The sequence below is a fragment of the Thunnus thynnus genome, chromosome 5 (assembly GCF_963924715.1).
Source record: "Thunnus thynnus chromosome 5, fThuThy2.1, whole genome shotgun sequence".
NCBI lineage: Eukaryota > Metazoa > Chordata > Actinopteri > Scombriformes > Scombridae > Thunnus > Thunnus thynnus.
In genome coordinates this window covers 35,118,384-35,145,082 of record NC_089521.1, presented here as the reverse complement: position 1 = coordinate 35,145,082, position 26,699 = coordinate 35,118,384, and the positions used below count along the sequence as shown (strand labels likewise).

General features: G+C 38.9%; 1 protein-coding gene across 26 annotated transcripts in view; it reads left to right on the top strand.

Moving 5' to 3' along the window:
- Nucleotides 1–26,699, top strand: part of LOC137183723 (protein NLRC3-like) — a 171,664-nt gene that overhangs the window by 60,906 nt on the left and 84,059 nt on the right. For 4 of the 26 annotated variants that reach the window (XM_067590982.1, XM_067590983.1, XM_067590993.1 and 1 more), the window contains 3 exons: nt 7,352–7,525; nt 13,470–13,643; nt 19,413–19,586. The exons of 13 other annotated variants lie outside the window; for them this stretch is intronic. In XM_067590982.1, the coding sequence (XP_067447083.1) occupies nt 7,352–7,525; nt 13,470–13,643; nt 19,413–19,586 (522 nt within the window). Of the gene's footprint in view, nt 1–2,670; nt 2,925–3,058; nt 4,905–7,351; nt 7,526–13,469; nt 13,644–19,412; nt 19,587–26,699 lie in introns of all 26 variants that reach the window. 9 more of the 26 variants (XM_067590984.1, XM_067590988.1, XM_067590987.1 and 6 more) reach the window with 5 other exon arrangements.

Sequence of the window (26,699 nt, the reverse complement as noted above, 5' to 3'; positions counted from 1 at the left end):
ACTACCTTCCATTCAGCTGTAATCTAGAACAGATCTTGTACATGTTAACCAGAGACAGAGACAGGGCTGCTATTGCTATTTGATTTTCCAGTCTAACAATCTAAAGTAGTAGCAGGTAACCCAGGGTGATATTTACTAAGGATTTAGTAACAAGTCACATTGTGTCTCCTTATTTACGAAAGGACTGCACCAGGGTTTTGTGCAGGTAAAATGGAAGAAAATGGAGTGTTTGGTCTCCTGCAATACAGAATGTGTCTTAACGTGTTCCTGTTCAAAGACACAAAATATGGGAGGAAGTAATGGAAATGTATACAAACAGCCTGCTGCAGCTGATTTATCACTGCAGACTGACCACTGCAGCAGAGGAAACTGAGTCTGACATTTAACGTTTGGGAAAAGTCAAATGTGTAAAACTGTTGTATCACACTGACACAGAGAGAGAGAGATTATAGCAGAAACAGTGAGAGAGAGAAACACAAATGAAAAGATGCATTATGAAGATATTTAGCAGAGCTCTCTGTTCAGCACCACAACACAAGACAAAAGAGCAGCAGTCTGTTATTTTTCTGTTTTGCTCAGTTGCCTCCTGCTTATTTTTCCTGACTTTTAAAGTCTCATAGTAGCTTAAAGGAGCCCTGTGGAGTTTTCTTATTAACAGACAAAAGTCATGTTTACATTGACTTACTGACCAAAACACATTGTGTGAATCCTTGTGGTCTAACAAATGTGTTGAATCCATTTCCCTCCTCATGAAACATTTGCAAAGTCGATTTTTGAATCTAGTATTTTAAATCCTGCATTGTTTACATCCATGTTTACTAGTTTGCACTCTTCTTCTTCTTCTCTGCCTTTGCTGGCACATTGTTGTGTCTGTCTAATTACTTCTGAACATTTGTTTGTTTGTTTGTTTGATTGATTGATTGAATTGTTTATTTAAGTGTGCTGCACCTTTCTGGTGCCCAGCCCATATGGGCTTACAAGACACTAGACAAAAATAACCAAGATGGCCACATGACATATCATAATGTACAGTTCCACAAATTCAGAAATAAAGCATTTCGGAACATTTAGTTTACATGGAAGAAATGTCCCATTATGATGGATACAATGTTCTCTGTCTTAGCTGCCAAGCATCTCCTATAAATGTCACTAAAATAAAAATTTCCATATTAAAAAGCCAACTCACCACATCAGCATCGGATAATCAAAACAAATCGGGGTTTTTCAATTCTATCTTTTCAAACAAACAATTCCTCAAGTCATTGTACAGAGGGCAATGAAAAACAAAATGAAATTCATCCTCGACAACACAAAGATCACAAAAAACTATGAACATTCCTCTCCAGGAGTACCTTTATATCTGCCTACCTCAATTGCCAGTGGTAAAGTACCAGTTCTTAACTGAGCATACAGGGACCTTTGCCTTCTCTGTAAGTTTAGCTTTATATATGGTTCTGTATAATAATCATCTTTCATTTGAATGTAGTTTCTAAGCTTTGGCTTCTTATAAATGTCTTCCTTCTATTGCTCCTTATAAATCTTTAATAATTTTTGTGCAACTTTATTTATATTACACTGCAAGTTATTCCTGAAAATAAAATTCAAATCAGAAAGAGAAAATATTGCAGTGACCTCTCTCGACCAAGGATAATTGTGTGCTCGATCCCAGTTGAAGATCTTTTTGGTCAGTCTTTCCTCTGGCAACTGCATAACGCTGTTCCACAACCTAACCATTTCAACTCTCTGCTTTACAAGAAATGACTCCCATCCGATGTCACCTTCAACAGCTTGCTTAGCAGTAAATGTATGCACCCCAAGAAAACACCCCATGGCTCGATTCTGGATGGCATTACATCTTTAAAACTCCACACACCTGCAGCACAAAATAAAATTGAGCCAACCATTGAATCATAAAGTTTAGTGAAAGTTGAAAAACTAAGCTCAGGACACAATTTTATTTTAGTCATTACAGACCCTAGTGCTCTTCCTGCTGATTCTGCTGGTACTTTAATTCCCTCTGTAAAGCACATATTTTCATTAAAATCCAAACCAAGATATGTGTAAGAACTGGTGTACTTTAGAGGCATTGGTCCAAATTTAAATATATAGTTGCTTTGTCATTCACATTGCTTTCTAAAATGTATAATCTGTGTTTTGTCATCATTAATAGTCAGTCTCCATTTACTACACCATAAACTCAAAATATTTAACATTTTTGTAAATTAATCTCTGTCTCTGCAAGCAACACAATATCATCAGCATATAATAAAATACTTACATTCATATTATCAATCGCTATACCTAGATTGGCCTGCTTAATTTCTTCAGTTTAATCATCTACATAAAGGGCAAATAATGTAGGGGAAAGTACATCTGCTGCTTCGCTCCAAATGGAGTAGGAAACCAGCCAGTCCTAAAATTATTTAGCTGTACACACAAAATCAGGGCAGTATACAAGGCTTCGATGGCCTTATAAAATTTGCCATCAATACCAGAACATCAGAAATCAACAAAACAAGCAAATGTATTTTTCTCTTCTTGTAGTTTTGCTCTCACCACTGAGGATATAACATAAATATGGTCAATAGGGAAAGAACTGCATCAACTTATGAGCTGTCGGTTGGCCACCACTAATGTCATGTGTCATAAAGACTGTGTTCATGTCCACAGAGAGAGGAAGAGGAAGAGGAAGAGGAAGAGGAGGGGTGTTTCTGTGGAGGAGCAGCTGTCCTGCTGTTCTTTGTGTCAGGACATCCTGAAGGATCCAGTCTCTACCAGCTGTGGACACTGGTTCTGCAGACAGTGCATCATCTCATACTGGGACCAGTCTGCTCCATCAGGAGACTCTTCCTGTCCCCAGTGTGGAAAAAGATCCAGAACGAGACCTGGACTGCAGACAGACAGTCAGACCAGCACTGTACAAAGTAAGACTGAAGATCTGTCTGCTGATGTCATCATCTCTGAAAACAGGACAGGAATCTACCTCCTCTATCCTGCTGAAAATTAACACAGTCAGACATATTTCTTTTTAATTACACATTTTATTCTTCTCTTTCAGCAGAAAGTGGTCTGCAGGAGGTTTTAGATGAACATAAGATCAGTCTGAGGAGGAGATGTGAATGTGTGACTGAAGGAAATGATGAAGCAGGAAGTGAAACCCTCCTCAACAGGATCTACACTGAGCTCTACATCACAGAGGGACAGAGTGAAGACGTTAATACCCAACATGAGGTGAGGCAGCTTGAAGCAGCTTCCAAGATGGAGACTCTCCATGACACTCCAATCAGGTGTCACGACATCTTTAAAGTCTCACCTGACCAACAGAAACACATCAGAGTCGTTCTGACCAACGGCGTCGCTGGCGTTGGAAAAACCTTCTCAGTGCAGAAGTTCACTCTGGACTGGGCAGAGGGCTCGGAAAACCAAGATGTCAGTCTGGTGATTCTGCTTTCGTTCAGGGAGCTGAACTTGATCAAAGATGAGCAGTACAGTCTCCTCATGCTGATCCATGATTTCCATCCAACATTACAGAAGGTCACAGCAGAGAAGCTGGCTGTCTGGAAAGTTTTGTTCATCTTTGACGGCCTGGATGAAAGCAGACTTTCACTGGATTTCAACAACATGAAGGTCGTGTCTGATGTCACACAGAAGTCATCAGTCAACGTGCTGTTGACAAACCTCATCGAGGGGAAGCTGCTTCCCTCGGCTCTGGTCTGGATAACTTCCCGACCTGCAGCAGCCAATCAGATCCCTCCTATATGTGTTGACAGGGTAACAGAAGTACGAGGCTTCACTGACGCCCAGAAGGAGGAGTACTTCAGGAGGAGATTCAGTGATGAAGAGCTGTCCAGCAGAATCATCTCACACATCAAGACATCCAGGAGCCTCCACATCATGTGTCTCATCCCAGTCTTCTGCTGGATCATTGCTACAGTTCTGGAGCACATGTTGACTACAGACCAGAGAGGAGAGCTGCCCAAGACCCTGACTGACATGTACTCACACTTCCTGCTGGTTCAGACAAAGAGGAAGAAGCACAAGTATGATGAAGGACATGAGGTGAGTCCACAGGAGCTGACGAAGGCTGACAGGGAACTTCTTCTGAAGCTGGGGAGGCTGGCGTTTGAACAACTGGAGAAAGGAAACATCATGTTCTACCAAGAAGACCTGAAGAAGTTGGGTCTTGATGTCACAGAGGCCTCGGTGTTATCAGGAGTTTGTACAGAGATCTTCAAAAGAGAGAGTGTGATCTTCCAGAAAACAGTCTACTGCTTTGTTCATCTGAGCGTTCAGGAGTTTCTGGCTGCAGTCTACATGTACCACTGTTACACCAACAGGAACACAAAGGTACTGAAGGACTTCCTGGGAACATACGGCAGTTACTCATCTCTGGATGACTTCCTGATGAGAGCCATGAAGAAATCTCTCAGAAGTGAAAATGGCCACCTGGACCTGTTTGTGCGTTTCCTTCATGGCCTCTCTCTGAAGTCCAACCAGAGTCTCTTAGGAGGCCTGCTGGGTCAGACAGAGAACAGTCCAGGAATCATCCAGAGAGCCATCAACAACCTGCTGGGTCGGACAGAGAACAGTCCAGAAATCATCCAGAGAGCCATCAACAACCTGAAGGAGATGAACACACAAAGAATCTCTCCTGACAGAAGCATCAACATCTTCCACTGTCTGATGGAGATGAACGACCGCTCAGTACATCAGGAGATCCAAGAGTTCCTGAAGTCAGAGAACAGATCAGAGAAGAAACTCTCTGAGATCCACTGCTCAGCTCTGGCCTACATGCTGCAGATGTCAGAGGAGGTTCTGGATGAGTTGGACCTGGAGAAGTACAACACATCACGGGAGGGACAACTGAGACTGATCCCAGCTGTGAGGAACTGCAGAAAGGCTCGGTAAGTCTGGATGTGATTATCAACATTATAAAGCTGCCATCAGTATTACAGTAAAGATTCACACATGCACACTATCAAAGTGTTAAACATGTGTTACAGCTGCTTGTTGCCAAAGTTATACATGAGTAGTGCTTCACTACAAGGAGTACCTGCAAGCACATTCACATATGTCAAGATATCCTTATCACAAGGAAAACATATTTCTGTTCACATTAATGTTTTTATTTTCATAGTGATGAGGATATCTTGACACATTGATTATGTCACTGGTCATTTTGATATAAATATCCTTCATTACCCTCCTGTGGGTATTTGTCTGAGGAAGACCTGTAATCAGTTGAAATGTTACCAGTAAATTTAAATGGAGCTGTGATTCCAGTGTGTGAGTTCTCCTTGTATCCCAGTTGAATATATTTTGTATCCAGCACCTATCCCACTGAGGGTTTGTGGATGTGAACACGACGACTCTGACTTATAATGCTTCACTTCAAATGTTCTTCACATGTTACAAATGCTATGAGAGCAAGAAAAACTTATTATTATTGGTGTGTTTATACCTCACATTAGTAAACACAGTTATTCTGTTTATTTATAATGATTTTACAGCTTATTGTTCACCTTCTAGTTTTCTTCCTTTGGGTTTAATACAAATCCAGCAAAATATCTTCAGGTTTGAAGTTTTAGTTGAAAATGTTTAAAGAGTCATTATTTCATCACAACAGACAACAGTATTTTCCAGTGGACAGTACCTGCTGTACCTTTCTATAATGTGTCTGTTTATTTTATATACAGACACATACATGTAATATCTGTGATCTGCTGCAGCTACCAGCTTGTATGAAGCCTGAGAGGCGAAACCCAGGGCATAAAAAGTCTACAAAGCTCTTCCTGCTGATAACACTTAATTGCTGTGAGTGCACGGTGATAATTGAAGAGACTCAGTTTGAAGCTGCTCAGGTTTTATGAGCAAGACAATTTCATTTGAACTTTGTGGAGACGCTCTGATATGATCAGCAGCTGATCGGACTGATCTGATATTACATCACTAACATCTCAGTTTTATATCAAGACAAATAACAGAACCAACTCAGGTGTAATATCACTCCCAAGTTTAGATGTTTTGTTCTCTGATTCTCAGTCTATTTAAAACTTTAGATCAAAATTTTCACTGCAGGCCTGATTAATACAGGAAGAATAAACTGTCGTCATTCACTAGAAAGATTTTTATTTTTATATTCCTTCTACTAATTTAGCCTGTGTCATGGATGATATAGTCAGGGAGGGAAGGTGAGTCTGCTGTCTGTCAGCAGAAAACACATTTTAATTAAATATCAGTTTCTATGAGGCTGAAAATACCTGTGTGTCAGGTATGTTGTGAAGAGCAGAGCAGGTGGACCCAAACACAGGAGACTTGTATAAACTACAAGTTTAAATTATTCCTACAAATTACGAGAAGTTCTCATCATAACATGAATTATTAAATAATGAATTTACAAACAGAATATCAATGAATGCAGATGCAAATAACAAATATATATTAGAAAAAGTTGCTGCCAGTAGAAATGTGTATTCAGTGTCTGAGCAGTTACAAACTGTTTGATGGATCTGTTCACAATATAACATGCAGATGTTTGTCAAACAGTTTATTTCAGGAGAAACATGCAGAGATATTTCACGTTGTCTTTTGTCATGTTGGAGGACATCACTACATCACTGTGCTGGCAGTGGTAACTGTACGCCATTATTCATTTTTTAGACAGTACATCACATTTAAAGTCCAGCACATCAAAAGACACTGAAGAGCTGTTAACACCTGTAGACTGACAGCTGACGTCACTTCAGATGACGCCTGAAAGGAAAGGACGTCCAAAAACATGTTTCCTTGATTCTTCTTCCCTCACATCTTTTCCTGCATCTCTCCCTTGTATCTTAGGTGGGAGGGACTAAGACACAAGGATATGACTCACGTGAGCAAAGCAAGGAGACATTTAAGACAAATAAGAAGCAATCACTGTGGACTTTATAGAAGCATAAATGCAACTCCATTTTCTTTGCCTTTGTCTGCAAGATGAAACCAAAACAGAGAATCCCATTAAAAAGTCTGCAGTACAGCAGCAGAGAGAGTGAGGAGACTTACTGAATAACTCAACTTTGATTTGAAGGGTAAATCACAACATGACACATTTACATTACTTTCATTTTCAGATGCTTTTGTCCAAAGTGACTTACATTTTTTTACATACACATACAACTTTGGATTGAGTGTGTTGCTCAAAGACGCTTGGACATGTGGACAGAAGGAGCTCAAGTTTCAAACCACCAACCTTGTGATTAATGGCCGACCAGCTCTGCCAACAGAGATAACTGAGCTATTCATCACATCTTAGTTTGTACAATCTATATTTATTATTAAAGTGTATATTGTATTTATGTTATCTGCATTACAGACTTGCTGATTGTGGACTCTCAGAGACTCACTGTGAAGTTGTGGCTTCAGCTCTGAAGTCCAACCTCTCCCATCTCAGAGAGCTGGAGCTGAGCGAGAACAAGCTGTCTGACTCAGCAGTGAAGCATCTGTCTGCTGGACTGGAGAGTCCAAACTGTAGACTGGAGACTCTGAGGTCAGTTCACTGACTGTCTGTTACTATTGTTGATCTTAATGTTTAACAACTGAACCTAATTTATGTACATACATAACTTACATCTATGAAGTTATTTTGTTCCCATATTTTAATTTTTTACTGTACAAAGTTTAGTCTGTAGTTATAAAAGATGACTGATTCTTAAAGAAACTGTAGAAAATGTCCACTGTTAGTTGTTAAAGTCATGTAATGTTTATAATTTTTGGTAAAGAGTCACATCTGTATACAGAAGATCCTCTCAACTAATATCTGTTTTAAATGGATCAAGTTTACTTGATGAAGGAGAAATATTTCTTTATTATATTCTTTAATGTGTTTTAATGAATAATGTCTGATGATTGATATTGATCCTTCAGAACACACACACACACACACACACACACACACACACACAGGGACAGAGAGATCAATGCAGGTGTCCTCAGAGTCTTCAGTCCACACTGTAGACTGGAGACTCTGAGGTCAGACACCATTTCTTACTGCTGTGCTGAGATTAATATGATGTGACAGTTGTGGTGACACTAAACTGCAGACATAAAGCTGATATTATGCTGATCCACACTGAGGATCTTAATGGGAAAGTCTATTTTCTTCTTCAGTGGTTTAGTCCATTGACTGTGTCAGAGCAATGTTGAGCTGCACATTTAAAACCTTCACATAACAAGAAAAATCTGCACTGGATAATTCACTCTGAACCACTGAAACTTTTTTTGTCTTTTATATTTGACAGTTTTTAAGCTGCATCCTGTTGGGTTCAGGTGTTTGGAGTTTCCGTCTTCTAAACTTTAGAGCTGGGCAAAAAATAAATAAAATAGTTGTGATTGATTGCAATTCTTATTTGATCAATAATCAGTTCTTGAAATCCAGAGAAGACTTTTGCACCTTTACTCAGTGAACATGTGAACATGTGCACTGTGTTGTGTGTATGCAGTGGTTACTTATTGTAAATGGTTCAGTTAGAACTGTGTGACGTGTAAAATGTCTACTTTGTGGAAATGGAGTTATTACAATGTGCACAAAAATCTGATTTCAAGTTTAAAAGTAAGGTAGATGCTAGCTGCTATATTAGCTGCCCTGAGTCATGACAGTTCCATAGAAGGACGGCGGAAGGAAGATTGAGGTGGACGAGCTTGAAAGAGGCAGCGGGAAGAAATCAGGAAGAAAACAGAAGAAAGAAGAAGAAATTTGAAGTTACAGTGTTATAGCCATTTGTCATTTGTATCTATGACTGTGTTAAGGTCATTCCCTGGTTGCCACAGTAGGTGGCGTATTGGACAGCAGCATATGGAAATGCATATGTAGAAGAAGAGGCAATTACTCCTCAGGTGTGCTGCTTACCGGGAGAAGCACACAGTTTTTTGACCGCTGTTTAGAGGCTAATCTTTAAGCCTTTTTGTTTGTTTTCATGCAAGTTATAGATATAAGTGTATGCATAGCAAATGCTTTATTGGTGCACAGTGATAAATAAACACATCTTAAGCGCAAGTCCAAAGATGTTTGATTTAGTGCATGGAGCCGCCGCATAACGACGCGTCAATTACATGTCTTGGTAGCAGCCCCTCACTGTGGCTTAGGTTTTTTTTGTTTTGTCGAAATCAAGTCACTACAGTGATGATGGAGAGAAAGAAAGAGAAATCCATGTGAACACCTCACGCATACTTTAGACCAGGCGTACACATGTTTTTCTTAAGAGATCTGAGGCTGATGTGATGAGGTGGAGATGAAATATAAGCTGAGAGACGGAATCTTTTAGTAAAACATTGTTTGTTTAGGTTGATAACCAGCTGCACTGATTGTGTGTGTTTTTGGGTTCTTTTGGGGTGTTTACACAAGTATTTATAAAATGTCAATCACAGGCACATTTATTAAGTTAACATTGATTAATTACTTTTGTGTTTAATTTTGTCATTCCTTTAATTTCCATGGGAGCCAACATTTTATTTTTCTCTTATTATTGTTTTTATTTTATCCTTAGTTGTGGCACACCTTGTAAAGTCGGTTTAGATATGAGCTACAAACTACAACATTGATTCCATTTCTGAGATATTACTGCTGACGATGGTTTACAGTCCATGTGATGAATTAATGATATGGATGGTATAAAGAGCTGCACAGCCGTGTGTAATGGTGGCGCGTAATGACAGCTATTCTGGCTGTTGGAGAAACTCGCAGGTGCAACACAATTTAGTGAAACTGCACTTCTTCTTTCCTGTTTGTTTCATTGACAGCTGTACAGACTGATGAGGCAGGTGACCAATTGATATGAAAACAGCTGGTTCAGGGTGTGTCTTCATCCATTTATGGTTCATTGTGGGAGTGGAAATGAGGCTCGTGCACGTGCACCCAGTTCCTCAATGATTGAGATATATAAAACAGAACCATGCGTACGCACGGCTTTATAAATCTGATGAAAAGAATGCGTCTGCATGTTTGTGGCTTTATGCGTACACACAGTTTTAGTCATGAATCTACAGAGTTTTATGCATCTGGTCCCTGGTGTGTTGCATTTTGAATGAGAAATCCTGCCTGACAAAGTATTCTTAGATCATATCAGTTACCCAGTAAGGCTGTTTGTTCCCAAACACATTCAGTGCAGACGTTGTTGGAAATGTGGACATAGCTGGCTTGTGTGTAGACATGATTTGGGGATATGTGGTTAATGTGGAGATGAGACGTGCAGCAGCAGAAACTGTGAAAAAGAACCCCAGTGTAATCAGTGTGGGGGGAGACATGAGGCAAGCAGACAGATCAGTGACTGTGGTTATATTATCACTAGACTGGATAATATCAGATGTATAATTAAAATGATGGTGTAGGCAACTTAAGAGAACCAACTTACCAACATTACCATACTATTTGACATATTTTCTCTTTCACAAAATGTCCATTTACAAGCATCACTGAAAGTTAAAAATTAAGTTGCAGTTGGAGATAAAGAAACTGGAGAAGGATATAAATAAGTGGAAACCGCTTAGAGTGATCACTTCTGTCCGGGTCAAATATCACTATAATATCATAACCTTTTCTTTTTCTTTATTTGTCATGCAGAAAACCATCTAATTGACATGTGTATATTTATTAGCCTACATGAATATAAAGTTACTGAATTTTATTGACTGTTTCATGATACAGTACAGCTGTTTAAAACGCATTGTGAGCATTTTTGAAGCAGCAGGTTCTGACTTTTGCCAATGACAAGTTTCTTATTTTCCCCGGCGGCAGAACAGGTGAAGAGAGCAGTGAATTTCACTTAAATTTCTTCCCCCCTTTTATTGTCATAAGGTTTGAGGAGACGACGTTTGTCATTGAGAGAAAATGACTTTCTGTCTCTGTCATGATGTCAGTGTTCACGCAGCAGCAGCCACTTATCATGGGAGTAAAGTACAAAAATAGATTTACGTGGTTTAAAATGTTTTTCCACATGTTGTCATGTATGAAGAGACCCAAAATGATCACTGTAGGTGGACTACTTGATTTCTATAGGTGACTTATTTAAACAGCATAAATGTTGTATATGAATGATTCTGTCTCAGAGCTTTTTGATCCATATAAACAGCTGATCACTGTAACTGTGATCACTATAAGCAGTTAATACTGTATACATTTAAACACAGCAGAAGGTCATGGTTTGGACTTTATTTAATTTTCTTTTTGTCTTCACAGCTTGAACAAAATGAGTGAATGAATAAATAAATAACTTCAAAATAACGCTGGCACACTTTTATTTCTTAAATTATAAATGCTGAGCTTTTAAATAAAAGGGTTGTGAGTGTGAAAAGACTCTTGATGGAACCGTCTTTTGAGAGTCTGTTTCCGTCCGTCAGACATTCTTTGACACGCAGCTGAATTAAGTTTGACCGTTAACCTGCCACGGAGCAGCTAGTTCTGCTGACTAAGTTACCATGGTTACTGAGCTGGGATTCATATAAGCCGCGGTGATGGAACGAACTCTCACTTAAATTATCGAGGCTTATCAAAATAAACCAGGCTATCCCGTTAGCCAGCTTGATGGAACATCCCTCAGAACTTAAATAAGACTAAACTGAAGAGGGGATGAGGTGCAGGTGGAGCAGGAGAACAGGAAAGAAGCTGATTGGCTGGTGAAGACACAGGGAGCAGGGCAGGACTAACGAGGCTGATGCAGGGCAGATGTGGAGGGAAAGTGAGGAGGGAAAAGCAGGCTGGGGAGGAGTACATGAACACAGGAAGGAAACACAGAGCAAACAGAAAACTAAAAACCCAAAAAACACAATGAGACAGATGATGTTCCTATAAAATAAAATGCAGTAGTGTCTCAGATTACATTTTCCTCATAACAATTCCTTAAACTAAACAAATGCTCCTATATAACAGCAGTGAGAAAGGTGAAACTGTCTCCTGATAGTTTGTGTGTAGGGAGATGGGCGGGAAGCTCAGGTGAGGGGAATGAGGTGATTGCAGTGATAGCAGGGCAGATGGGAGTGGCATAGTGCATCTAATGTTGAACACAAACTATATACAGACATCACTACTGTGGTGAAATAAGATGCTCATAAAAACTGGCAACTCAGCGTATGAATGAGTAAAATTACATGAGCAAAAGGACTGGATAACAGAAGTGTAACACATAAATGATGATGGATAAATACAACCTAAGAGAGTGATGTCTAGATGAAAAGTAACTAAGCCAGCACTAAACAAGCCGCTCCATAACCAGCACTGTACATGACTAGATAGTCACATAAAGCAGTGAGGAAGAAAGTTGGTGTGAGTGAGACGTGAACTTAGTAGAGCCAGACTCACTCAGAGCTGAGAGAAGATACATAGAGCCAGGCTGTGACAAGGTAGAAAGTAAACATTGATGTAAGATATGTTTACATATTTCCTCTTTCCTTAAAACATATAAGCTACAAGTTTAAATTATTCCTGCAGATTATGAGACATTCTCATCATAACATGAATTATTAAATAATGAATTTACAAACAGAATATCAATGAATGCAGATGCAAATAACAAATATATATTAGAAAAAGTTGCTGTCAGTAGAAATGTGTATTCAGTGTCTGAGCAGTTACAAACTGTTTGATGGATCTGTTCACAATATAACATGCAGATGTTTGTCAAACAGTTTATTTCAGGAGAAACATGTTTCACGTTGTCTTTTGTCATGTTGGAGGACATCACTACATCACTGTGCTGGCAGTGGTAACTGTACGCCATTATTCATTTTTTAGACAGTACATCACATTTAAAGTCCAGCACATCAAAAGACACTGAAGAGCTGTTAACACCTGTAGACTGACAGCTGACGTCACTTCAGATGACGCCTGAAAGGAAAGGACGTCCAAAAACATGTTTCCTTGATTATTCTTCCCTCACATCTTTTCCTGCATCTCTCCCTTGTATCTTAGGTGGGAGGGACTAAGACACAAGGATACGACTCAAGTGAGCAAAGCAAGGAGACATTTAAGACAAATAAGAAGCAATCACTGTGGACTTTATAGAAGCATAAATGCAACTCCATTTTCTTTGCCTTTGTCTGCAAGATGAAACCAAAACAGAGAATCCCATTAAAAAGTCTGCAGTACAGCAGCAGAGAGAGTGAGGAGAGTTACTGAATAACTCAACTTTGATTTGAAGGCTAAATCACAACATGACACATTTACATTACTTTCATTTTCAGATGCTTTTGTCCAAAGTGACTCACATTTTTTTACATGCACATACAATTTTGGATTGAGTGTGTTGCTCAAAGACACTTGGACATGTGGACAGAAGGAGCTCAAGTTTCAAACCAACAACCTTGTGATTAATGGCCGACCAGCTCTGCCAACAGAGATAACTGAACTATTCGTCACATCTTAGTTTGTTTAGTGATCAAAATGCCCAGAATCTATATTTATTATTAAAGTGTATATTGTATTTATGTTATCTGCATTACAGACTTGCTGATTGTGGACTCTCAGAGACTAACTGTGAAGTTGTGACTTCAGCTCTGAAGTCCAACCCCTCCCATCTCAGAGAGCTTGATCTGAGCCGGAACAGTCTGTCTGTCTCAGCAGTGAAGCATCTGTCTGCTGGACTGGAGAGTCCAAACTGTCAACTGGAGACTCTGATGTAAGTTCACTGACTGTCTGTTACTATTGTTGATCTTAATGTTTAACAACTGAACCTAATTTATGTACATACATAACTTACATCTATGAAGTTATTTTTTTTCCCATATTTTCATTTTTTACTGTACAAAGTTTAGTCTGTAGTTATAAAAGATGACTGATTCTTAAAGAAACTGTAGAAAATGTCCACTGTTAGTTGTTAAAGTCATGTAATGTTTATAATTTTTGGTAAAGAGTCACATCTGTATACAGAAGATCCTCTCAACTAATATCTGTTTTAAATGGATCAAGTTTGCTTGATGAAGGAGAAATATTTCTTTATTATATTCTTTAATGTGTTTTAATGAATAATGTCTGATCATTGATATTGATCCATCAGAACACACACACACACACACACACACACACACACAGTGACACAGAGATCAATGCAGGTGACCTCAGAGTCTTCAGTCCACACTGTAGACTGGAGACTCTGAGGTCAGACACCATTTCTTACTGCTGTGCTGAGATTAATATGATGTGACAGTTGTGGTGACACTAAACTGCAGACATAAAGCTGATATTATGTTGATCCACACTGAGGATCTTAATGGGAAAGTCTATTTTCTTCTTCAGTGCTTTAGTCCATTGACTGTGTCAGAGCAATGTTGAGCTGCACATTTAAAACCTTCATATAACAAGAAAAATCTGCACTGGATAATTCACTCTGAACCACTGAAACTTTTTTTGTCTTTTATATTTGACAGTTTTTAAGCTGCATCCTGTTGGGTTCAAGTGTTTGGAGTTTCTGTCTTCTAATCTTTAGAGCTGGACAAAAAATAAATAAAATAGTTGTGATTAATTGCAATTCTTATTTGATCAATAATCGGTTCTTGAAATCCAGAGAAAACTTTGCATTTGCACCTTTACTCAGTGAACATGTGAACATGTGCACTGTGTTGTGTGTATGCAGTGGTTACTTATTGTAAATGGTTCAGTTAGAACTGCGTGATGTGTAAAATGTCTACTTTGTGGAAATGGAGTTATTACAATGTGCACAAAAATCTGATTTCAAGTTTAAAAGTAAGGTAGATGCTAGCTGCTATATTAGCTGCCCTGAGTCATGACAGTCCCATAGAAGGACGGCGGAAGGAAGGTTGAGGTGGACGAGCCTGAAAGAGGCAGCGGGAAGAAATCAGGAAGAAAACAGAAGAAAGAAGAAGAAATTTGAAGTTACAGTTTTAGAGCCATTTGTATCTATGACTGTGTTAAGGTCATTCCCTGGTTGCCACAGTAGGTGGCGTATTGGACAGCAGCATATGGAAATGCATATGTAGAAGAAGAGGCAATTACTCCTCAGGTGTGCTGCTTACCGGGAGAAGCACACAGTTTTTTGACCGCTGTTTAGAGGCTAATCTTTAAGCCTTTTTGTTTGTTTTCATGCAAGTTATAGATATAAGTGTATGCATAGCAAATGCTTTATTGGTGCACAGTGATAAATAAACACATCTTAAGCGCAAGTCCGAGGATGTTTGATTTAGTACATGGAGCCGCCGCATAACGACGTGTCAATTACATGTCTTGGGAGCAGCCCCTCACTGTGGCTTAGATTTTTTTTGTTTTGTCGAAATCAAGTCACTACAGTGATGATAGAGAGAAAGAAAGAGAAATCCATGTGAACACCTCACGCATACTTTAGACCAGGCGTACACATGTTTTTCCTAAGAGATCTGAGGCTGATGTGATGAGGTGGAGATGAAATATAAGCTGAGAGATGGAATCTTTTAGTAAAACATTGTTTGTTTAGGTTGATAACCAGCTGCACTGATTGTGTGTGTTTTTGGGTTCTTTTGGGGTGTTTACACAGGTATTTGTAAAATGTCAATCAAAGGCACATTTATTAATTTAACATTGATTAATTATTTTTGTGTTTAATTATGTCATTCCTTTAATTTCCATAGGAGCCAACATTTTATTTTGCTCTTATTATTCTTTTTATTTTATCCTTAGTTGTGGCACACCTTGTAAAGTCGGTTTAGATATGAGCTACAAATTACAACATTGATTCCATTTCTGAGATATTACTGCTGACGATGGTTTACAGTCCATGTGATGAATTAATGATATGGATGGTATAAAGAGCTGCACAGCCGTGTGTAATGGTGACGCGTAATGACAGCTATTCTGGCTGTTGGAGAAACTCGCAGGTGCAACACAATTTAGTGAAACTGCACTTCTTCTTTCCTGTTTGTTTCATTGACAGCTGCACAGACTGATGAGGCAGGTGACCAATTGATATGAAAACGGCTGGTTCAGGGTGTGTCTTCATCCATTTATGGTTCATTGTGGGAGTGGGAATGAGGCTCATGCACGTGCGTCCAGTTCCTCAATGATTGAGATTTATAGAACAGAACCATGCGTACGCACGGCTTTATAAATCTGATGAAAAGAATGCGTCTGCATGTTTGTGGCTTTATGCGTACACACAGTTTTAGTCATGAATCTACACAGAGTTTTATGCATCTGGTCCCTGGTGTGTTGCATTTTGAATGAGAAATCCTGCCTGACAAAGTATTCTTAGATCATATCAGTTACCCAGTAAGGCTGTTTGTTCCCAAACACATTCAGTGCAGACGTTGTTGGAAATGTGGACACAGCTGGCTTGTGTGTAGACATGATTTGGGGATATGTGGTTAATGTGGAGATGAGATGTGCAGCAGCAGAAACTTTGAAAAAGAACCCCAGTGTAATCAGTGTGGGGGGAGACATGAGGCAAGCAGACAGATCAGTGACTGTGGTTATATTATCACTAGACTGGATAATATCAGATGTATAATGAAAATGATGGTGTAGGCAACTTAAGAGAACCAACTTACCAACATTACCATACTATTTGACATATTTTCTCTTTCACAAAATGTCCATTTACAAGCATCACTGAAAGTTAAAAATTAAGTTGCAGTTGGAGATAAAGAAACTGGAGAAGGATATAAATAAGTGGAAACCGCTTAGAGTGATCACGTCTGTCCGGGTCAAATATCACTATAATATCATAACCTTTTCTTTTTCTTTATTTGTCATGCAGAAAACCATCTAATTGACATGTGTATATTTATTAGCCTACATGAATATAAAGTTACTGAATTTTATTGACTGTTTCATGATACAGTACAGCTGTTTCAAACACATTGTGAGCATTTTTGAAGCAGCAGGTTCTGACTTTTGCCAATGACAAGTTTCTTATTTTCCCCGGTGGCAGAACAGGCGAAGAGAGCAGTGAATTTCACTTAAATTTCTTCCTCCCTTTTATTGTCCTAAGGTTTGAGGAGACGACGTTTGTCACTGAGAGAAAATGACTTTCTCAGCATAAATGTTGAATATGACTGATTCTGTCCCAGAGCTTTTTGAACCATATAAACAGCTGATCACTGTAACTGTGATCACTATAAGCAGTTAATACTGTATACATTTAAACACAGCAGAAGGTCATGGTTTGGACTTTATTTGATTTTCTTTTTGTCTTCACAGCTTGAACAAAATGAGTGAATGAATAAATAAATAACTTCAAAATAACGCTGGCACACTTTTATTTCTTAAATTATAAGTGCTGAGCTTTTAAATAAAAGGGTTGTGAGTGTGAAAAGACTCTTGATGGAACCGTCTTTTGAGAGTCTGTTTCCGTCCGTCAGACATTCTTTGACACGCAGCTGAATTAAGTTTGACCGTTAACCTGCCACGGAGCAGCTAGTTCTGCTGACTAAGTTACCATGGTTACTGAGCTGGGACTCATATAAGCCGCGGTGATGGAACGAACTCTCACTTAAATTATTGAGGCTTATTGAAATAAACCAGGCTATCCCGTTAGCCAGCTTGATGGAACACCCCCCAGGACTTAAATAAAACTAAACTGAAGAGGGGATGAGGTGCAGGTGGAGCAGGAGAACAGGAAAGAAGCTGATTGGCTGGTGAAGACACAGGGAGCAGGGCAGGACTAACGAGGCTGATGCAGGGCAGGTGTGGAGGGAAAGTGAGGAGGGAAAAGCAGGCTGGGGAGGAGTACATGAACACAGGAAGGAAACACAGAGCAAACAGAAAACTAAAAACCCAAAAAACACAATGAGACAGATGATGTTCCTATAAAATAAAATGCAGTAGTGTCTCAGATTACATTTTCCTCATAACAATTCCTTAAACTAAACACATGCTCCTATATAACAGCAGTGAGAAAGGTGAAACTGTCTCCTGATAGTTTGTGTGTAGGGAGATGGGCGGGAAGCTCAGGTGAGGGGAATGAGGTGATTGCAGTGATAGCAGGGCAGATGGGAGTGGCATAGTGCATCTAATGTTGAACACAAACTATATACAGACATCACTACTGTGGTGAAATAAGATGCTCATAAAAACTGGCAACTCATTGTATGAATGAGTAAAATTACATGAGCAAAAGGACTGGATAACAGAAGTGTAACACATAAATGATGATGGATAAATACAACCTAAGAGAGTGATGTCTAGATGAAGAGTAACTAAGCCAACACTAAACAAGCCGCTCCATAACCAGCACTGTACATGACTAGATAGTCACATAAAGCAGTGAGGAAGAAAGTTGGTGTGAGTGAGACGTGAACTTAGTAGAGCCAGACTCACTCAGAGCTGAGAGGAAGATACATAGAGCCAGACTGTGACAAGGTAGAAAGTAAACATTGATGTCAGATATATTTACATATTTCCTCTTTCCTTAAAACATATAAACTACAAGTTTAAATTATTCCTGCAGATTATGAGACGTTCTCATCATAACATGAATTATTAAATAATGAATTTACAAACAGAATATCAATGAATGCAGATGCAAATAACAAATATATATTAGAAAAAGTTTCTGCCAGTAGAAATGTGTATTCAGTGTCTGAGCAGTTACAAACTGTTTGATGGATCTGTTCACAATATAACATGCAGATGTTTGTCAAACAGTTTATTTCAGGAGAAACATGTTTCACGTTGTCTTTTGTCATGTTGGAGGACATCACTACATCACTGTGCTGGCAGTGGTAACTGTACGCCATTATTCATTTTGTAGACAGTACATCACATTTAAATTCCAGCACATCAAAAGACACTTAAGAACTGTTAACACCTGTAGACTGACAGCTGACGTCACTTCAGATGACGCCTGAAAGGAAAGGATGTCCAAAAACATGTTTCCTTGATTCTTCTTCCCTCACATCTTTTCCTGCATCTCTCCCTTGTATTTTAGGTGGGAGGGACTAAGACACAAGGATACGACTCAAGTGAGCAAAGCGAGGAGACATTTAAGGCAAATAAGAAGCAATCACTGTGGACTTTATAGAAGCATAAATGCAACTCCATTTTCTTTGCCTTTGTCTGCAAGATGAAACCAAAACAGAGAATCCCATTAAAAAGTCTGCAGTACAGCAGCAGAGAGAGTGAGGAGACTTACTGAATAACTCAACTTTGATTTGAAGGCTAAATCACAACATGACACATTTACATTACTTTCATTTCAGATGCTTTTGTCCAAAGTGACTTACATTAATTTACATACATGTACAATTTTGGATTGAGTGTGTTGCTCAAAGACACTTGGACATGTGGACAGAAGGAGCTCAAGTTTCAAGCCACCAACCTTGTGATTAATGGCCGACCAGCTCTGCCAACAGAGATAACTGAGCTATTTGTCACATCTTAGTTTGTTTAGTGATCAAAATGCCTAGAATCTATATTTATTATTAAAGTGTATATTGTATGTATGTTATCTGCATTACAGACTTGTTGGATGTGGACTCTCAGAGACTCACTGTGAAGTTGTGGCTTCAGCTCTGAAGTCCAACCCCTCCCACCTCAGAGAGCTGGATCTGACCCGGAACAGTCTGTCTGTCTCAGCAGTGAAGCATCTGTCTGCTGGACTGGAGAGTCCAAACTGTAGACTGGAGACTCTGATGTAAGTTCACTGACTGTCTGTTACTGTTGTTGATCTTAATGTTTAACAACTGAACCTAATTTATGTACATACATAACTTACATCCATGAAGTAATTTTTTTCCCCATATTTTCATTTTTTACTGTACAAAGTTTAGTCTGTAGTTATAAAAGATGACTGATGCTTAAAGAAACTATAAAAAATGTCCACTGTTAGTTGTTAAAGTCATGTAATGTTTATAATTTTTGGTAAAGAGTCACATCTGTATACAGAAGATCCTCTCAACTAATATCTGTTTTAAATGGATCAAGTTTACTTGATGAAGGAGAAATATTTCTTTATTATGTTCTTTAATGTGTTTAAATAATAATGTCTGATCATTGATATTGATCCTTCAGAACACACACACACACACACACACACACACACACACACACACACACACACACACACACAGGGACAGAGAGATCAATGCAGGTGACCTCAGAGTCTTCAGTCCACACTGTAGACTGGAGACTCTGAGGTCAGACACCATTTCTTACTGCTGTGCTGAGATTAATATGATGTGACAGTTGTGGTGACATTAAACTGCAGACATAAAGCTGATATTATGCTGATCCACACTGAGGATCTTAATGGGAAAGTCTATTTTCTTCTTCAGTGGTAAAAATAGTTGTGATTAATTGAAATTCTTATTTGATCAATAATCAATTCTTGAAATCTAGAGAAAATTTTGCATTTGCACCTTTAGTCAGTGAACATGTGTACATGTGTACTGTGTTGTGTGTATGCAGTGGTTACTTATTGTAAATGGTTCAGTTAGAACTGTGTGACGTGTAAAATGTCTACTTTGTGGAAATGGAGTTATTACAATATGCACAAAAATCTGATTTCAAGTTTGAAAGTAAGGTAGATGCTAGCTGCTATATTAGCTGCCCTGAGTCATGACAGTCCCATAGAAGGACGGCGGAAGGAAGATTGAGGTGGACGATTTTGAAAGAGGCAGCGGGAAGAAATCAGGAAGAAAACAGAAGAAAGAAGATGAAATTTAAAGTTACAGTGATGATAGAGAGAAAGAAAGAGAAATCCACATGTCTGGAATAAAACTGACTGGGAACAAGGACAGATTTGGAGTTCTGTTGAACAAACATGAAGTCGCCAGTTGGATTAAGGACAAACTTGGCAATGTCAACTTAGTTGATGTTAAAAGAAATGGATTGATCATTGTTGGATGTGTCTCACAGACACAGCTGAAGAAGTTGTTGGAAATATGAGTTAGATGGTTAGCAGGTGTCATGTTTCCCACTTCATATAAGAGCTCCAGTACGTTGTTGACAGTCATTGAATGATCAGGATGAGTGACGGAGAAAAGTTTGAAACAAGACCAGGGGCCAGATGCATAAATGAAACGTATGCACAAAAACCAGGCACACGCCATTTCCCGCGCATAAACTGGTATTTATAAACACAGAATGTGCGGTGAGAATGTGAACACCTCACGCAGACTTTAGACCAGGCGTACACATGTTTTTCCTAAGAGATCTGAGGCTGATGTGATGAGGTGGAGATGAAATATAAGCTGAGAGACGGAATCTTTTAGTAAAACATTGTTTGTTTAGGTTGATAACCAGCTGCACTGATTGTGTGTGTTTTTGGGTTCTTTTGGGGTGTTTACACAAGTATTTATAAAATGTCAATCACAGGCACATTTATTAAGTTAACATTGATTAATTACTTTTGTGTTTAATTTTGTCATTCCTTTAATTTCCATGGGAGCCAACATTTTATTTTTCTCTTATTATTGTTTTTATTTTATCCTTAGTTGTGGCACACCTTGTAAAGTCGGTTTAGATATGAGCTACAAACTACAACATTGATTCCATTTCTGAGATATTACTGCTGACGATGGTTTACAGTCCATGTGATGAATTAAGGATACGGATGGTATAAAGAGTTGCACAGCCGTGTGTAATGGTGGCGCGTAATGACAGCTATTCTGGCTGTTGGAGAAACTCGCCGCTGCAACACAATTTAGGGAAACTGCACTTCTTCTTTCCTGTTTGTTTCATTGACAGCTGTACAGACTGATGAGGCAGGTGACCAATTGATATGAAAACGGCTGGTTCAGGGTGTGTCTTCATCCATTTATGGTTAATTGTGGGAGTGGAAATGAGGCTCGTGCACGTGCGCCCAGTTCCTCAATGATTGAGATTTATAAAACAGAACCATGCGTACGCACGGCTTTATAAATCTGATGAAAAGAATGCTTCTGCATGTTTGTGGCTTTATGCGTACACACAGTTTTAGTCATGAATCTACAGAGTTTTATGCATCTGGTCCCTGGTGTGTTGCATTTTGAATGAGAAATCCTGCCTGACAAAGTATTCTTAGATCATATCAGTTACCCAGTAAGGCTGTTTGTTCCACATTCAGTGCAGACGTTGTTGGAAATGTGGACACAGCTGGCTTGTGTGTAGACATGATTTGGGGATATGTGGTTAATGTGGAGATGAGACATGCAGCAGCAGAAACTGTGAAAAAGATCCCCAGTGTAATCAGTGTGGTGGGAGACATGAGGCAAGCAGACTGTCCAAAGAGAAAGAAAAAGATGGAAGTCATGAGGATCAGGTCCAAGAGAAGGCTGAGCCATGAGGAAGCAGCTAGGAATGAAAAGATTCAAGAAGTGAAGGAGAACTAATCAGGTAGGAAGCATGATGAATATTGTTTTTGATGAAGTTCTGAGCACTTCTGTCCATGGTGATTAACTGTGCCACTGAGACAGAAAGGAAATCTGAGAGAATAGAGATTATTACTGGAGAGGAAGTGCAGAGGCTGCTGAGAGGCTTTCAGACTCTCTCAGAGCCTTGATTGAGAAGTTATATTAGAGAATGGGATGAGGGTGGGAATATATATATTAGTTTTATTTTATATATAATCATTTAGATTAAATAGGAGAACTGAGTCTTATTTTCAATCCAGTAGAAGGCAGTAATGTAACTGACAGTCCATGTGTTGCATTATGGGATAGCATTTATGTTGTGTAAATGTGCATAATGATGAAACTCTTGCAAGTGATGCAGGTCTTTTATTATTCTTGCTCAACTGTTTTGCACATGTAGGACTAAAAAAATATAGCTGTGTCATGTTTGAGTCTTTTTGCATTTTTACTTGTGTTTGGCTGCACAACATGAGTTTGTATAGATGGAGTCACTGGTGGAGCTGCAGAGTTTAAGAGGTGAAGTCACTACGTCTTTATTGAAGTAGCAGCATGTTGTCATTAATATTAATGAGAGCTCTTTTTACCTGTTTGGATTTGACAGTTTTTAACCTGCATCCTGTTGGGTTCAGCTGAGTTTCCATTTTATAAACTTACATTCTATCAATCAATCAATCAAACTTTATTTATATAGCACCTTTCAAACAAATAAAATACAATTCAAAGTGCTGCACAAGTGACTGACAAAACGTAGGATGTTAAAAATGGATTTAGAGACTAATGAACACCAAAGCAATTAAAAAAGCAAAAAAGGTTCAATAAATAAGACAACAATAAAAAATGGGTAGTTAAGATAATAAAATATAAATAATAAAAGATAATACAAGCAATAAAAACAACAAAAAAGTTGTCAAATACTACACATTATAAATAGATTATTAAAAGAGTAAAATGTTAATAAAAAATTAAATAGAATAAAATAATTTATAATGATCATCAGTAAAATGTTGATGAAACAAAATAGAATAAAATAAATCATGATGATAAATAAAATAAGTATTAATAATAAAACCATAAAATGATAAAACACTACATAAAAGCCAGACTAAACAGATGGTTTTTAGTTTATGTTTAAAAATATGTATATTTTCAGCTCCTCTCAGATCCTCTGAAGGCTGTTCCAGCAGCTTCTAAACCTTCTTCACATCTGAACAGATTATGAAACATTGAATGATTTAAAAAAGGAACTTTGTTTTCTAAAGTGACGTCATTTATTCTTTATTCAGATTGTGCGACTGCAGTTTGTCAAAGATCAGCTGTGATTCTCTGGCCTCAGCTCTGAAGTCCAACCCCTCATCCCATCTGACATGGCTGGATCTGAGAGGAAACATCCTGCGGAGCGAAGACATGAAGCAGCTGTCTGATCTTCAGGAGAGTCCAGACTGTAGACTGGAGACTCTGGGGTCAGTAGAGAGTTGGAGTCAGTCCGTGCTGGTTTCAGCAGTATTGTATTAAACACAGTTAGTATCAAAGCAAAGATCCAGTATTTCCTGGTGAACCTTCAACCTTCTCAGTGGCTGCTTTCCTCAGTGAAGCTGTGAGAGGAGAATGGTGACAGGCTTCAGGATTGGACAGAAAGACAGAGAGAGAGAGAACAGTCAGCCAATCAGATCAGCCAGAAGCTTGTTGTGATCATGTGTTTGAGTTGATGTGAAGACGACTGTTGTTGTTGTGTTGATGTCTGCAGGAAATAAAGCTGGATTACAGCTGACAGCCTTACAAGATGTATAGAGACAGTGGTCCTCATCATCAAACTGTCCTACCATCAAATCTGATCTGAAAGTGTTTGTTCTCTCATTTCAACACTAAAGAATTGATCAGTTCATCTTTGTCAGAGCTCTAAGATCAGTCTGACTGCAGCCTGCAAATCACTGGCTCTGATTTCACACAAGCATCATCACGTTTAGTAACCATGTGGTCTTTATACAGACCAGAACCTCTGCTGAAGTCCAGGAACCACAGCAGGTGTTTAGCTGAGAGCTCTGACTGATTGTCATGTGATGATTTAACAGCAGGAAAGATCTTCAAATCCCACAGAGACTCTGTAGCTTTCAACTTTTCTAACAGTTCACATGTATCAACAGTAAATCCATCAGTAAAGTGATGAGTGAATGTCTCTGTTTCTACAGTAATGATGTGTTCATGACTCTCAGCACTTTATTTCCTCTGTGTACTTGAGTGAAATCTGCAGAGTAAACAGACTTGATAGCAAAAGTCTGTACAGGTGTGTGAGCTTGGAGCTCAGTGTGTTCACTCCAACATGTTAACATGAGAGCTGAAAGGAAGCAGGCTACGCTGCACAGCTGTTCCACTTCTGGTCTGAACAGGACTGAAGTCCCTGCTGCTCTTTATACTGGATGTGCTGCATCACTGACTGACAGCTGATGAAGTGAGTCTCACTAAACACTGATTTATGACCTCTGTTGTTTCTTCTTCTCTCATCAGATGGGAGGATTGATCTCTGTCAGAGTGTGAGTGAACATCCAGGAGTGTGTGTTGAGAGAGGATCAGCTGGATCCTGATGATCCATCTGGACCGGAGTCTGGATCTGGATTTTGTCATCTTCACTTAAGTCTCTTAACTGACTACAAACTGAACAGTTATCTCTGGATTTTGTTGAATCAGCACTTTACAGATGTGTTATACATGAGCTGTTTGATGCAGAAAAGATGAAAAACAGGTGTTATAAGTCAGACTCTGACCCTGGGCCCATATTTATCAAGTGTCTCAGAATCACACTGAAAGTTAACGAGGACTAAAACTAATTAATGAAGCAGAAGAGAATTTACTGTGACTGTCAGCAGGAGAAGGATTACTCCTGGGAGAGAGTGAGATGTCGCTGTTTTACCACAGTCAGAGCAGCAAAGTAGAAATAATGATGACGTGTTGTAGTTTTCTCACAGTCTCAGCTGGAAATATGAAACAGTGGTAATTTGGTATATTATGTGTATAGGCAGGTAACCAGGCAGGTAACTTGCCAAGGTTATGGAACAAAACTATGATGCCAAAATTCATTATAAGATGATATTTACAAAGTGTAAAGAAAGCCTGAGAAATAAATGTAGCCTATATGTTAATGAAGATAACAGGTAATTAGACTCAGCTGTGTGAAATGATCTTGGTTCAGCCACATGGTTTCACAGCCTGTAATAGTGCTGCATCTTGCACATATTGCACAGACACATGTTGCAAACCCTCTCCATGAAGAACATCTTCTCTTCCACTGTCCAATTCCTCTTTCAACTACACCCCAAGTTAACTTGTGTTCTCTACATGAAGGTAAATACAGCGTAACAATAGAAACATATATTGTTCAGGTGCATCCTCCTCTCTCAAATATCAGGCTGTAGCTCTGCTGTTATTTGAAGGAGCCTCAATAAAAAATAAGCCTATAAAATATTTGAGCTGTTGTAATGAAGTTGAGATATCCTTCATTATGCAGCTGACATGATTGTGTGTAAATCAAAGTTTTAGTGGGCTGTAACTGAGGACCCTCGTCATGCTCATTATCTTAACGACGTGCATTAAGCAGGATCAAAGTTTGATTCATGACTTCCATCATTGTTGCTTCTGACAGAATCGTCACTGTTGCACAGCTGCATTTTCCCTGTTACCATAAAGTGTAACATTGTGAGGACGTTCTGTATTTATTTAAATGATGTTCTGTAGAAACATCATGTGTTCTCCTCTGCATCACACATAAAGTCAGTCTCACTAATGATTCTGTTTTAGTCCAAACAATCTTTTAATAAGCTCAGTGTCATCAAGCGTTCCCAAAACATCTCTCCTCTCAGGGAATATCTCTGCCTGAACTCCATCTCCTGCAGCTCCTAAATATTGGCAGAGATACGAATCATTTACCAAGTTTGGAAAGTTGATAAAAGGCTTTTTCTCCTAAAAGTAGAAGCAGAGATGCGTCACTCTGATCATTTTTGGCCAGTTAGGAGTGATTTCCTGCTCTGAGACGCTTGATAAATACAGGCCCAGATGTGACAGATGTGACAGATTGGATGTCCACAAATTTCATTCAGTTAAATTGTGAAAGAATTTATCATTGGTCCAGAAAACCTGCATGCAGGTCAAATCATTGTAGGAGAACCAGTTGATCTTTGTTTTTTCTGCAATCTCCAAAATAGCCCAAAGAAGGCCTGGGCTCAATCAACAATAACTTCTAACCTCTAAAGACATGGATGTATATTCAACTTTGTCTGGAAATGCCCTCAGGTAAACTGAAAACCCTTTCTTCACATTTAAATGTCAGTTTTGACTCCTCACAGAACCATCTCTTCACCCCAAACTCTTCCCAAACTGTGTGGGACAATCCCAAATGGAAATTATGACACTAATGATGCTACATG